This window comes from Ruditapes philippinarum, unplaced genomic scaffold, assembly GCF_026571515.1.
Source record: "Ruditapes philippinarum isolate M1 unplaced genomic scaffold, ASM2657151v2 ctg3834_1_1_1_1, whole genome shotgun sequence".
Taxonomy (NCBI): domain Eukaryota; kingdom Metazoa; phylum Mollusca; class Bivalvia; order Venerida; family Veneridae; genus Ruditapes; species Ruditapes philippinarum.
Genome location: NW_026853122.1, coordinates 42035 through 56335, shown reverse-complemented (window position 1 = coordinate 56335; position 14301 = coordinate 42035). Strand labels below are relative to the sequence as shown.

At 31.2% G+C, this 14301-nt stretch overlaps 1 protein-coding gene across 2 annotated transcripts; it reads left to right on the top strand.

The window, feature by feature from the left end:
* The first annotated feature begins 3388 nt into the window (after nucleotides 1-3388).
* On the top strand, nucleotides 3389-13963 carry LOC132734539 (long-chain fatty acid transport protein 2-like). 2 transcript variants are annotated; one of them, XM_060721307.1, is made up of 11 exons: nucleotides 3389-3500; nucleotides 5347-5720; nucleotides 6412-6522; nucleotides 7274-7480; nucleotides 8411-8569; nucleotides 8912-9036; nucleotides 10256-10447; nucleotides 11095-11194; nucleotides 11880-12084; nucleotides 12575-12672; nucleotides 13251-13962. In XM_060721307.1, the coding sequence occupies exons 2-11, from the start codon at nucleotides 5351-5353 to the stop codon at nucleotides 13562-13564; spliced, it is 1881 nt and encodes a 626-aa protein (XP_060577290.1). In that variant the 5' UTR covers nucleotides 3389-3500; nucleotides 5347-5350; the 3' UTR covers nucleotides 13565-13962. The 2 variants fall into 2 exon arrangements, with proteins under 2 accessions (XP_060577290.1, XP_060577284.1); XM_060721301.1 differs by having other exon boundaries at nucleotides 3402-3500; nucleotides 5333-5720; nucleotides 13251-13963.
* Nucleotides 13964-14301: the final 338 nt, after the last annotated feature.

Sequence of the window (14301 nt, the reverse complement as noted above, 5' to 3'; positions counted from 1 at the left end):
AAAGTTAGAAATAACTTATATATGCATATTGTTATAAGTCCATTTTTTTATCATGCTTCAAAGGCCAACGTTTTCTAAAAACAACAATTTTACTATTATCCGGATTTACATCAAATCCCCAAGTACTGCAAAACGTGAAAAATTAATCAAGATTCTTTTGTAAGTCAGAAGTATTTTTCCCAAAGATGACCATATCATCTGCAAATAATATAAGTTTAAAAGCAACTTCCTCAAAACTAATACCAGAGTTTATATCATCTCGGAGAAATAACTCTAAATCTTCTAAAAAGCATGATAAAAAATACACCAGAGACGCTCATGAATTTTTGTACGGTGTAATACAGGTTTACTAGGGAATTTGTTTTCCCGAGAAAAATGTGTTATTGATTATTTAACTGTAACTGTTAAATGTTTTTCCTTTTTGAACCCCTTTGAAAATATAGACATATTTACTTTTCTCTGATGGACACAGAACATTGTAAAAACCTGATACACTTCATAAGGAAAGTAGACAGAAAATGGACACCTTTGGCAAGATCTAATTAATATTTGGGAACGTAACCCACCAAGTAAATATAATGACAAACAGCATAATATCGTTGTCATAAAAACATAATTCGATACGTTTACCTTGTCATAAAAAAACAACAAAATTCGTTACATTGAATGGTTCATCTTTTATAAAACATTTCTGTTTTAAAAGTTCATTTTAGTAAACCTTGTACAAGGTACATAGCATTGTGATAATGTTGTTTTTATTTGCAGTGAATCGCAAACTTGTTGTTACATGTATAACTTGAAAGCAAGATAAGTCAGTGCTTGCTAAAACAGTCGGTATGAATATTATACGAATAATATTAAAAATGTTTTAATTATGATAGACAACAAAATAATCTATAGAATGTCTCATCATTTTACTGCTTTTGCTAATTTAAACAGAGTCACCGGCGGTTATAAATGACATATATACATATAGATATCGATTGGGTTAATCGTCAAAACAAATTATATCATTGTGCTTCCATTGCAGGTGTCAGAAGAAATCAAGATGACAGTTGACATATCTTGTTCCAACCATATGTAGTAACTAGTCATAGGTCATTATTTTCATTACATATTTTAACAAGTAATCATTATGCAACGCCGATGGAATCTGAAAGTGGAGGTAAAGTTTTGTCTATCCCTCAGTACGAATTTCGTTTCCTCGCTGTTTCTTGGCAGCAACTGACTGAAATTCAATGAGACTTTCATTGAATGCCTCGCTTCCTTGTTGATCTTGTTTTTCATTATTTTATATGAAAATTTAATGTCTATATGAGATACGCATAGGATTTGCATCAACATCAGTTTCCGAGCTATTTCTCAGCAACTGCTTACATATTTCAACAAAACTTTATCAGAACCACAATGCTAAAAGGAGCAAAACCTCTTTATGTCGCAGTCGGACCATTTAATACATAGTTGTGGCCAGATATGTAAGTTTTATACAGAGTAACCCAAGTTTCTGCGCTATTTCTCGATTACTACTTTGCTGGATTTCAAGACAACTTTACATTAAATGGCGGGACGACATTCTGGGGATTGGAGTTGCCGGATCAGCATCTTAAATACTTCATCCTGGTACAATAGGTCGTGTGTAGAAGTAGTAATCGCGTTAGGACACACAAACTCAGTCAAACACTTCCCTTACTAGCTTCGGTGACAAGATGTTAACTTTCAGTTAGTTTCAAATTCAAGATTGTAGTCCAAAACAAATGATTTTTTATATTTTACGGTATGATTTTTTATTTTATTTTTCAAAAAAAATTAAAGTTGACAATTATGTTTTATGCATGCGAAGCACTCATTATACGACTTTGCATATTGAAATCAATGACATGTATGTATTTATAAAAATATATGCTAAAAATGTCAGAAATGAAACATAGAAAAGAGCGTTTAGTATGGGTTGCGTGTAATTAATGACTCATGTCACGACGGACAAAACCGTTATTGTTTATTATTCTCTTATACAATTTTCGTACGTTTCGATCATTTGTACGAATGAGCACCATTTGTAATACATTCCGGTTCAATATGTAAAAGCAAATGTTGAACCGAAACATGAAGTCGGTCTAGAAATCGGGAGTTTCGAGCGCATACTTCTATTTTCGACCGGAACTTGGCAGTCTAAATGATAAAAAGTAGAAATATCTATCTTACTCCACCTCGTGGGGACATAGACATATTTCTACGTCAAAACTGGCAAAAAGGGTTTTAAAGTGCTGTTTCTCAAAGGTGAGAAAATAAGAAAATAAGATTAAAATCATGGTGGACTGGAAACGTAAATTGAGATACGAATACGAATGTTTATTATTGAATATGGCTGCATAGGATTGAAGTAGGGGAACTGATGAAGGCAATAAAGGTTATCAGTAAACGGTCCAATTAAATTATATAGTTTGATGTTGTTGTAAAAAAACAAACTCTAGCTCCAGGGATGGCCAACGTGTGATTTTCGAGAGAAGCGGGGTGGGGGTTTCAAGTGCATTTTTATCCAAACTATTGCCCAATTTTCAAAGAATTAAAGTCGTTGACTCCGCATTAAACATTTTGGCCCCTTTGATAAATTCATTAAATCGAAAAGATATAAAACATTGAAAGTGCACAAGTACTATATATGTTGATTGTTGAATTTTCTGCTAGCGTTACCATTGGGCGTAACAACTTTCACTCATTAACTTGATTTTTGCTACTTTTTACAAAAGTAGGAGTGTTTAAATTATATCGTTTCAATAATCTTATGGTCGATTCTCGAATAAACTGTAACATAAAATGTTTCTCTTATTTAACACACATGAATTTTGTACATATTGTACTTATCAGAATATACATTCCCAAGCAAAATAGGTAGTGATTTGCCTGTATACGCCATTTGCTTTGAATGCAATTAACTACAATATATTTCTTTCACACAAGCATTTTGTAAATATTCTTTTTTTAATTGCAGTAGAATTATTATAGCTTTATGCACTTTATATATATTCATATGTTTTGTCTCAAATTGGACAGGGTATGCTTATATTTTCGTCTGTCGTAACAACACCGGTAAAAATATCCTTTATAAAATGAAATAAATGAGTAAAACAAGGCCATCATTATAAATAACTTATTTCCATATATAAACATTCCTGGTAGAATTCTGTAGGATCGATATTTTTCTAACCTCAAACCAAAACTGTGTTCGAAATGTAAAAATAATATTCAATAGAATCAGATGTTCCCCCTATTACATGTTATAACATGCCGTGTGAACTTAAATAATGAGGACTAACTACAGCGCAGTCCCAAAATATAAACTGAGAAAACTAGAGCGTGACCTTGAACTATATCAGATATCGTATGCTATTGCATACATATTATCTGTTGCATGCATGTTTTCTTTATCTAAAGTACACTTTACGATCTTAGTGTCTCTGTTCAGATTTTTCATTGGATTTATAGTAACCATATATTTAAAGGTGAGCATTTTTATATCAATTTCATATCCAATATATGCCATATGTCATAAATTATAAATTATTTACATTTTACTTTACTGACTACTACATACATACATATAATGTTTTTTAGAGAAAATTCGCGACGTAAATTGTATGTCTAATAGGTAATTTATAAACGAAATATACATATAATTATACTGAATATACAAATTATACATATATAATGTATACAGTATACATGAGAAAAAATCAGGATGTAAAATTTATGTTCCACCGTGTTAAGCAGGTCTAACAATATAATATAGCGATAAGTTTGAATAATCAGTAGGCTAACATATTATTTCCATCTATGTCGGTAAAGCGGTCAACATTCTTGAATTGTACATAAATAAGATATCCGGAGCACAAAATTATTTTTTCATAAATATCTAAATTAATTGAAAATTGTATCGCTTAATTAAATAAGTGTTTGTACTATAATTATTGTTTCGGTGTATAAATTACGGCTATCCCTGTGAAATGCGTTTAATTCATGCATTTAAATCCTAAATAAATACTATATTAACACACACACACAAATGAGTCACTGTATCAATTCTTATAGTTTAAAATACATACAGTGCATTGTGGTATACATCAATAAAAGCACCAAAAAATAAATGTTGATTTGTAATCATATTCATCATAATTCAATAATTATATGTATGAATATGCGATAATAAATGATTGGTCAGTAATAATTTTCTTTTTTTTTTACATAATAATGATCTCTATTTGATTAAAACATTAGTACAACGTATTTTAAAATATAACTCATGACTTGACTAGACAATAATCTAACTTAAACGTTATCTTTACATTGTACTTAAGGAGATACTGGTTTTGATGTACATATATACATGTATATCACTGATACATACATGTATGTTAACTATAGAACATAAAATGCGGAAATGTAGGACTGAATATGAAGAAAGATTACGTACATCATGGTAGAAATATAGATTCATATCATAGTAAAATATCGGGTACTAAATATAAAATATAAGTATTATGCTCAATTTTTCATAGTTAAGTTGAACAGAATTGACTAGTATGTATTTCAAAAGATTGATGACTCTGTCTTGATTATAAAAAAACTGACCCATTTTTTATTTTATAATTTAAAAGCTACATGTGAATTCCGATGGTCATTTAAAGAAATTTCTTTGGGCAACGTCATTACTTTATCGTTCATGTGAAATAAATTATAAAATCGAAAAGAAATTATGGCAAAATGTAAACTTATTTCGACTTTCACCAGTTCACTCACTACATACTATTGAATTGGCATTGTTAAGAAATATTACGTTTAACAATGTCTGCACGTATCTGACTTTGTGACATATAAGGATTCTTTCTTCAGCAATAGGAGCTAATTAGTTGGTAAGTTAGCTAATTAGTGTCGATATCACTTCAAATAGATAGTACATTCAACTATCGGTTGTTGTGGTTAAAACTTGAGTAACCTTGTAGTAGTGTTTTTAACTAACTTTCCATTATTTTTAAACGAAGCATATTAAAGTGTATAGTATATTTATCATATTTCTATATGATACAGCTAAAAATTAAAAAAAAGAACTTGTTACATAGTATGCTGTATGTTATTAATGATTTTTATGTACATGTCATGCTCTGTGAATGCTTACTTTTGTAAATATGTTACGCTCTTCAATATTGGAAGAAAATTGATCATCCATTGACTTATAAATTGCTTTTCGTAATAACAATTAGCGCTGTACCGGATTATAATTTTTACGAAATTGAATGAAGATATTTTGTATTTTTTTAAAGGCACTGACCTGTTACAGTCATGTATTTATAGATCGATGGCGTCCAAACGAAACAAGATTTTGCTCGGAGCAGCGGGTACTGTCGGGGCTGGAATACTGTCATGGCGCACGTTGTTTCCGTGGATAGGTTACGACATTAAAATGATGAAACAAGGTGGTAGACTGATGAAGATGTTTGCGAAAGATTTAGAAGATGGGCTCTATGTTATTGATATCTTTGAAAGAGACGTTGAAAAACACCCCAAGAAAGCTTTTGTTATATTTGAGGACAGAGTATATAGCTATGAGTTTATGAATGACCAGGCTAACAAAGTGGCAAATATAGCAGCCAAATGGGGACTGAAAGTTGGTGAATGTGTTGCTATAATGATTGAGAATGAACCTTCATTTATCTGGACATTTCTTGGTATGTGCTTTTAGAGATTTTAGTGTTGTTTTTTTAAGAGATTTTAATAGTTGTGCTGTTAATTTAATATATTTAATATGTGTTTTTTAGAATATCTTTTGCTTGATTTTACGCAATAATGTTATAATATATTAAATTAAACTAAAAGGTACGCCAGGAGATAAACTGAAGAAACCTTAACAAACGCTTTAATTAGACTCTATCAAATTGAACATGTACCGAAAAATGTAGAAATCTAGTTTTAGTTTTTCTCTACTAGAATGACAGTGAAACAAACGGTTTGATAACCGCCGTATGAACACATCTGCGGATGTTTCTAAATTCAAAATTTCCCCATTTTCGTTTTAAATGTTAAATTTCTGTTAAGCCTGCTGGGGGGCGGGGAGGGTAATTTTCACTTTTCAGTACCGTCCCTGAACGGTTAATCAAACCCCAGCCCCCAACTTTTATTTTGTTGTTGTTTTGGGCTTTTTTTAGGTTCTTTTTTCTCTATTTTTTTATATATCTGTTCTTGTGGATATCTATAAAATAGTGTTGGACCTTGCTACATTCGAACACGCTGTTGAAAGTTAATTGTTTGTAATGAAATTGTTTCATTTGATCAAAATTTAATTAACTGATCTTTTTATCATTCGTTATGGCAGCTATGGCAAAATTATTATTTACTGATAATCAAAAATGTGTGTTTCAGGTTTGCAGAAATTAGGGATAGCTGTAGCTTTTATAAACTACAACATAAAAGGACAACCATTGGTTCATACAATACGTGCATGTGAAGCCAAGGTTCTCATAGTAGGAACAGGTAAAGATTGTTTAAAACTATCAGACCTGTCTAATGAATTTTCAAGTGTTTATAATTTGAATCAGTTAATTTCTATTTCATTATCACAATATATGAACAAAAGTTGATCTACCAACAGTATGTAGCAGGGAATGACTGTAATATACTAAAGACAAAGGCTAATCACTTTTATCCGATTTTTAACGGAAAGAGCCAAAAAGTAGCGATCGATTAAGGTTAAAACATCCTAAAACATTTAACATGAACGTCTTCAATTCTACCGTAGCTTTTTGTCTTTGTTCATTTGATATTTCCTTAGATAATTCCACACAACATTTGCTATACATCTTTCATTTAAGAAAATTTTCAAAACTAAAAAAGTGCGTTAAAGATTAAGTATCACATAAAAATCGAAAGAAATTGTGATTCACTTGAAACAAAAGTGTATGTGATGGTAAACAATAATACCTACAGTGCAACAATTTTTACAAATCATTTTCAAGTTTGACAATGATTGAACGTTATTATCATAAGCCATTTGACAAGTCATATAATGTTATGCACTTGACCATTTTGGTAAAATTGAGTATACAATGTGTTAATGTCTGTAAATTGTAAACGATTATTATCTAGTTTTTGCATATGCTTGCTTTTTATCTCTAAGGAAATGTTAAGAATTTCAACATCGTGAACAGCCTTTTTAATGATATATGTTATTGAAACATGTTAATATCTCCTAAGATACTTATTATTACACTAAAATCTTATACAGCCGATAGAATATTTCACTCGGTGGATGAAGTGTGGCATAATATAGCTAATATTCCGATCTTCGTTCATGGTGGAGACCGAGGTGATAGGTATAAATCCTGGGATAGTTTGATGACAGCGGCTCTACCAGTACCGGTGTGTCGCAGTGTGAGACAAAATATAAAAACGAATATACCGTCGTGTTACATTTTCACGTCAGGCACTACAGGTAATTTGCTTTGGGAATCATTTACCTCTTTGTGTATAAACTGATGAATACAATTAACAGTTAACCAAATGAGTCACCCCATGTATTTTTTCTGGAAGTCGTAGCTATATTAACCAATATTTTCCAATCTGAATAACGGTCCGCATTTAGTAATAAATAGATCTGAACATCAGTTAGATTGCAATATTTTCTTACATATTGTTCTGAATATTATCTCCATCAAACCAACAAATTGAAACCAACTTATTGTATTAAAATCAACCACCCGTGATCAAAGTTCAAAAGTCAAATATCAAAAATCAGTCGCTTGCAGCACCAGGAAATATGTATTGAATATATAATTAGAAGAAAAAAATGCCGAAAATGTCAATACATAAACATGGTTTGGTCGTCAGAATCTATGCAAGAAATTATTAATCTTGACACTTTCGGATTACAAGATAATGAGTTATTATAATCTACAAATAAACTTACTTATTTTATTTAAAATTTAATCAAGTAGTTTTCAGAAATATGGTAAATATGTTAATTTTGATATAGCGCAATAGATGCATTTTGCTATACAATTTATGTATATAATTATCACATGATGTAGAATATGTTTTACCTCTGTTTATTCAATTGTATGTGTATAGATTATGTTGGATGATAATGTTAAAATATTTATTGTGTACAAAATTGCTTATTACTGTATATCTTTATATGCATTTCATGTTACATGAAATATGTTGCTTGTTTGTAAATCTGTTGTCCTCATAAGTCTACGACCTTCTGGAATTTACTTGAATATAAAAAATCTATAAACTATATCAATATGTAAAGTTATTTTATTTCTTCTAAATTTAATGAAATTTGCTATATTATAAATTTGTTATATAAAGATTATTGACACATTATATGGCCGTTCTAAATCTTGAACGATTTTCTCAGGTTTACCAAAGCCAGCTATCGTTACACATCTGAAGAGTGTAGGTTTCACGAAGTTCTTTCAATTCTTCAACTTCGGACCATCAGACATTGTATATACATGTACACCACTGTATCACAGTGCGGGATTCGGTCTAGGACTTCTGAACACGATTGACCAAGGTGGGTAATTGTAATATCCGGCTTGCAGAATACGGCACTAGTTATGCAGTGCACAACTGTTGACCATCCACCGCGTTGAAGATAAAGTTAAATTTCATTCTTGTAAGAATAAGGATTATAGTAAGAAAATAAAAATGTTACTATTTCTGTGACCATATTGTTACAAAGGCTTCACTTATTTTCTTTATTCTGTATTTTTTCTAATAATTACATGACTTTGCATGTTTCTCCAATATCTTAATACCTAACTTCAACAATTACACCTACAAATTAGACAGCGAACGAAATTTAGCAATAACGGGGTCAGTCATAATTTCTGGATCCTTAAAATTTCGTTTCCAGGTGCAACAATGGTACTGAAACGAAAATTCTCAGCTCATCAATATTTTGATGACGTCAGAAAGTACAATGTAACAGTGATACAGTATATAGGAGAACTTTGTCGATATCTTCTGTCTGTGCCAGAGGTAAAAACATTATAATTGTTATAGTAGTAAGACAGAAATAGTGTTTTAGGATATATCACAATGTCAACCGTCCTAATTAGCTTTAATTTGGTGAACTCCATTGAGTTTTTTGACACAAAGGGACTAAAATATTTTAGAAACTTGTGTACCATTTGATGTAAGTCTGAATTAATAACTTGTGTTCCCAGAATAATTATCTTTATTGAGCAAAATGAACAAAACTCGAATTGTGCAAATAGGTGATTTTAACTTTCTTTGCCTCGTTGATTTCTGTTGTCATTTTATTAACTCCGAGCATATTTCTTTGTCAGCATTTGCAGATTTTTTCCATTTGAAGTATATCATTTGATCTATGCAAGAATTTCAATTTTTTTCTTTGTAAGGCTTTTAAACCTTCAATAAAAGTCCGTTACGGATCACATTTGTAACGTGTGATGCAAATAAGATCGCATTCGTAACAGATAAAACATGTTATAAATGTGATTGTTCAAAACGCTGACATAAAGATCACATTTGTAACAAATGGTGTTAAACACTGACAAAATTCAATTATTACAAGTTCAATAATAATCTTTAATCTTCATCATTGTCGTTTAAATATCCCTTTGATTTATCGTTTTGATGGGTCGGGGGGTCATGGTTTTGGCTTGGGTCGTACATTTTTAAAAAGTTTTGGGTTTTAAAAACTGGGTCTGAGTGTAAAACCCCTTTTTTCAAAAGTTGAAAAGGGAAATCAAAAGGCATGACATTTTTTTTTTTTAAAGTTTGTTTTTTAGCAAAGCAGATTATGTGGGGCCGGGAAATATCGCAAATTGTAAAAAAAAGAAATTTCGCATGGGGAAACGATTAATCAAATTTTTTTCGGGTTTTTAATACCATAATCTGTTTTTTTATGCACGTAAAAAAAACATAACCCACCCTTAAAAATTTCCCCCTTTTGGAAATTTTGACATTCCCCCCTTAAAAAAATTTTCCCCTTTGTCGGAACCAAAAAAGGGGAAAGACCTCCCCTTGGTTTCTTGGGGCGCTACTCGATTTTTTTAAAAACCCCGATATTCGGGTTAATTTTAACTAGAGCGTACTTTCATGCTCAAAAGTGTATTTTACGCTTATTAGTGTTAATTTATAAAGTGAAAAGGGCGAGTAAATATTTAAAATATGTATGTAATCATTATTTTAAAAACTTTGCAAGAATAAATGTACATGTAATGCCTTTCAGAATCCATTAGACGGTCAACATAACGTAAGAGTGGCAGTTGGAAATGGATTAAGGGCAGACATATGGGATCAATTCAAACAGAGATACAATATTCCAAATATTTGTGAATTCTTTGCAGCTACCGAAGGAACAGCTGGTTTTATAAATTTGAACAATCGGAAAGGAGCATGTGGCCGATACTCGCCATTAATGGTATATAATATGTAACCTTTTAGAGCGTAAGATGTTTCTATAATGGTATACATGAAGTCTGTTTGAGAGTAAGTTGACCCATTAATGGTATATAAGAAATTCTTGTGTGTTAGTGGTTCCGATCATGACATGTATGGTTAGTTGTAATAATGTGTGCACACCAGTGTAAAATTAGACCATACTAGTATTGTATTTGTCATGTCTGACAAGATTCTGCTTCCATACAGTATAGTTTATGTTCATGAAATATGATTTTGAAATCAGAAAACTTTATGTCAAGTAATACAGTGAATTTTTCAAAACATAATAATTCTTTGACTCGAAATCGGCAATATAATTGGTTTATGTAAAATCAATCAAAGCCACGGTTTTTATTTTACCCTACACTAGTTCATTAACTTTTTTCTTCTTATTTTATCTTTTCTTTTAACAGACATTTTGGGGTCGTATTTTAAATTATTATCTTGGTAAATTTTTAAGGCATCTGGCATCTTTTATTTTTTGTTCTTTTGTCGGGCGGGTGAAATGAATTTGTTTTTTCAAAAAGGATACAAAAAATTATAAATTTAGGATAATGTTATACAAAAATTTGACCAAATTAATTAGAAATGTTCAATTCGTCTCATTGCTCTGGTATTAATTTGAAGATGTATTTGGACAAAACGAAGAAGGTGTTTGTGAAGATAGATATTAATAGCGGTGAAGTGCTGAGAGATAACAATGGACGCTGTATACCAGTCAAAGTTGGCATGTCTTCTATTGTTTTATTTTTGATGTTCCCTAATTTCTAGGATAATGCGCAATGAATGTCTTACCCGGCTGTTATAATTTTGATTCCAATTTATATTACACCGATTTGTACCATGTAGTAGTAAGTCATTACTGTTATCATATTCCTTTGCCGAATGGTTAAAGTTGTCAACTTGAAATCACTTACTCCTCACCATTGTGTGTTCAAATGCCCTCAGTTACTTTGGAATCTTCAATGCGAGGAAGCTATTCAGCTAGCTTACGAAACATCGGTTGTTCTACTCAGGTGCCCGGTCGTGAGTGAAAAAGTGCACAAAGGTATTCCTTCATCTGTAAAGCTAGAAAGTCGCCATATGACATTTACTGTGTCTTTGTGACTTAAACACCAACACGCAAACAAACAAACGTATTGAATTAATTAGTTAAGGTTTTTGTTTTTGTAGTTTCCATTTAAGTTCAAAGTTTCCTTTAAAAAATCTAGATTCCAGCAAAGCTTTACAAACTTTTCTTTAAAACAATCTAGTTTACATCAAAGCTTTACAAACACATTCCGTAAACATTGAAACCAAATAAAAGTTTAAAAAGTGCTCTTTTAAAACATATCAAATCGCTTTAGTAATATCGTGGATTCACTATATATATACATGTACATTAATTTTTTTCATTACTTTCATTTTTAAAGGTGAGCCCGGTGTGTTGCTGAGTGGTATACCAGAGATGTTAAAAAATAACCTTCAGTTCTACAAGGGTAACCGAGAAATGAACGAGAAGAAACTCGTAAGGGACGTTCTTGTTGAAGGCGACGTATATTTCAACTACGGAGACTTGCTAGCCATGGATTCAGATTATTTCCTATATTTCAAGGACAGAATTGGGGACACATTTAGGTAATACGCTATTACAATCTTTTTTTATCTATGTAGACTAAAGAGGAAATATACATTTGTTCCATGTTGTTATGAAATACAAGAAGAAATATAATTAAAAAAAAATGAACGTTTCGAGGTACATTAAATTGGATGAATGGTGATTTTTTTCACCACGCTCGAGTCTCTTCCTTGAATTACCTCGTTCTAGTCACAGACATTATTATATGTATAGAGAACCGTGGTTGTGACAGAATTTAGGACTCGAATCCACGATCACTAGTTTGAGAGGTGCTAGGTGGTCACCGCCCCACTCTAAATGAATATAAATGTATTATTGTTTGAGACCAATTTTATTGAGTCATATTATGGACGAGTATCCGGCTTTAAATATGAATGAACTCATTCAACGTGTTCTTTTCAGAACATATTACATGAAAAGTTAACAATGATGTATGCCGTATGACAATTGACAAATGTTTCATATATGTATTTATTTATTTTTTTGTAGATGGAAAGGTGAAAATGTGGCAACATATGAAGTTTCCAATGTGCTAACTCAGCTAGATATAATACATGATGCAAATGTTTATGGTGTTGAAATTCCAGGTATAACTTATTTAATAATAACCTTACAAACATTGTATAATACGTATACATGTATATAAATGTGAACTTAATTTTCAATTTTTCATACACTGCATCGTCCAAAAGCAAGAATTCATTGATAAAAACCATTTTCTTGCAACAACAGCAGCCGTCTGCTATAACAAACATACAAAAAAGCAAAATAAGATATCAAAATGATTAATTATAATTATTATGTATAAAATTGAACGGATCTTGTTTTAATAAAAACAATTGTATAGAACTTCTATTCCTTTCTTTATAACATTTCCATTTTGATCTATATAAGAATGAAACATACTAGTTTATCTTTAAAAATGTTTCTAAGAAATTGCAAGTCCCGCATGCCACCTAATCCGCGGTGGTCTGGTGTTTGCCTCTCAACCCAGGGATCGCAGGTGCTACCCCGTCTGTGGTCACAAACATGTTTCTAATACGACAGCAGTACTTATTACATAGTTCAAAGATTCAAATTAAGGTTACTTTACCTTTAATCACAGTCGAACATTATTGTATAAACATGGTTTGATACAATTAACAAGGTAATTGTAACATTTCAGGCACGGAAGGGCGTGCAGGAATGGCTGCCATACATTTAAATGGTGACACGAAAATCACTCCGAGTGTACTAGAAAAAATATTCCGTCATGCTACAGAAAATCTGCCAATTTATGCCAGACCTTTATTTCTACGATTTCCGACAGAAGAAGCTATAACTACGACACACAAACAACAGAAAACACAGTTGAGAAAAGAAGGTTTTCACCCACAAGATATAGATGACCCTTTGTTCTTTTATGATGTCAAAAGGAAAACATATTCTTCCCTTACTGTAGGAAATGTCGATCAATTGCTGACAACGTCTAAATTGTAACTCTTAAAACTGTTACATATGTAATAGCTTCATGCATACACCTTGTAGAATAAGAACAGTGGTGTACAGTTATTGTACATTATTGTACATTAAAAGACATAAAATATATCAAGTATATGAGAGTGATATCTCTTAATATCTGTCTGAAGAGACAGATAGATAGATATTGCTAAAATCTTTGTAATTATTTAATTGTTGTATTTGTATCTTCAGGTTGGTGTAAAAAGAGGGGTATTTGAATAACAGCATTAGTTTAATGTTTTTGTTTAATGTTCTTTTTAAGTTGCCCGAGGTAAAAGTCATTTAATGACTTAATATTTTTAAACATGTTAAAATATACAAGCGGCAGAAATAAATTTTAGAACAGTGGTATTTTGGTGTTGATGTTTTGTTGTTGATGAAAATCTTTCACATATATGTCTTATAAGAGGAGTTATTTGCTGTGTTGTTTTGTAGGAATCTGTAAAATTATCCAGCTTACTCCAATATAATTCACTCAATTCGCTCAACTTATCAAATGTTACATAAGGTATAAATTATTCAGGTGGACACATGGAATTCTTACGATAACAACACTTATGAACATGTATAAACTATGTTCGAAACGATGCACATTATCTGACCACGAAATTGGGAACTGAGAGGTTTTAAAAGGTGTTAAAATGTAAACCATTACCTTTTTGCTGTAATTTGTAATTTTATTTTTAACAATTTCTTCTTTTTTTTCATTCCAAATT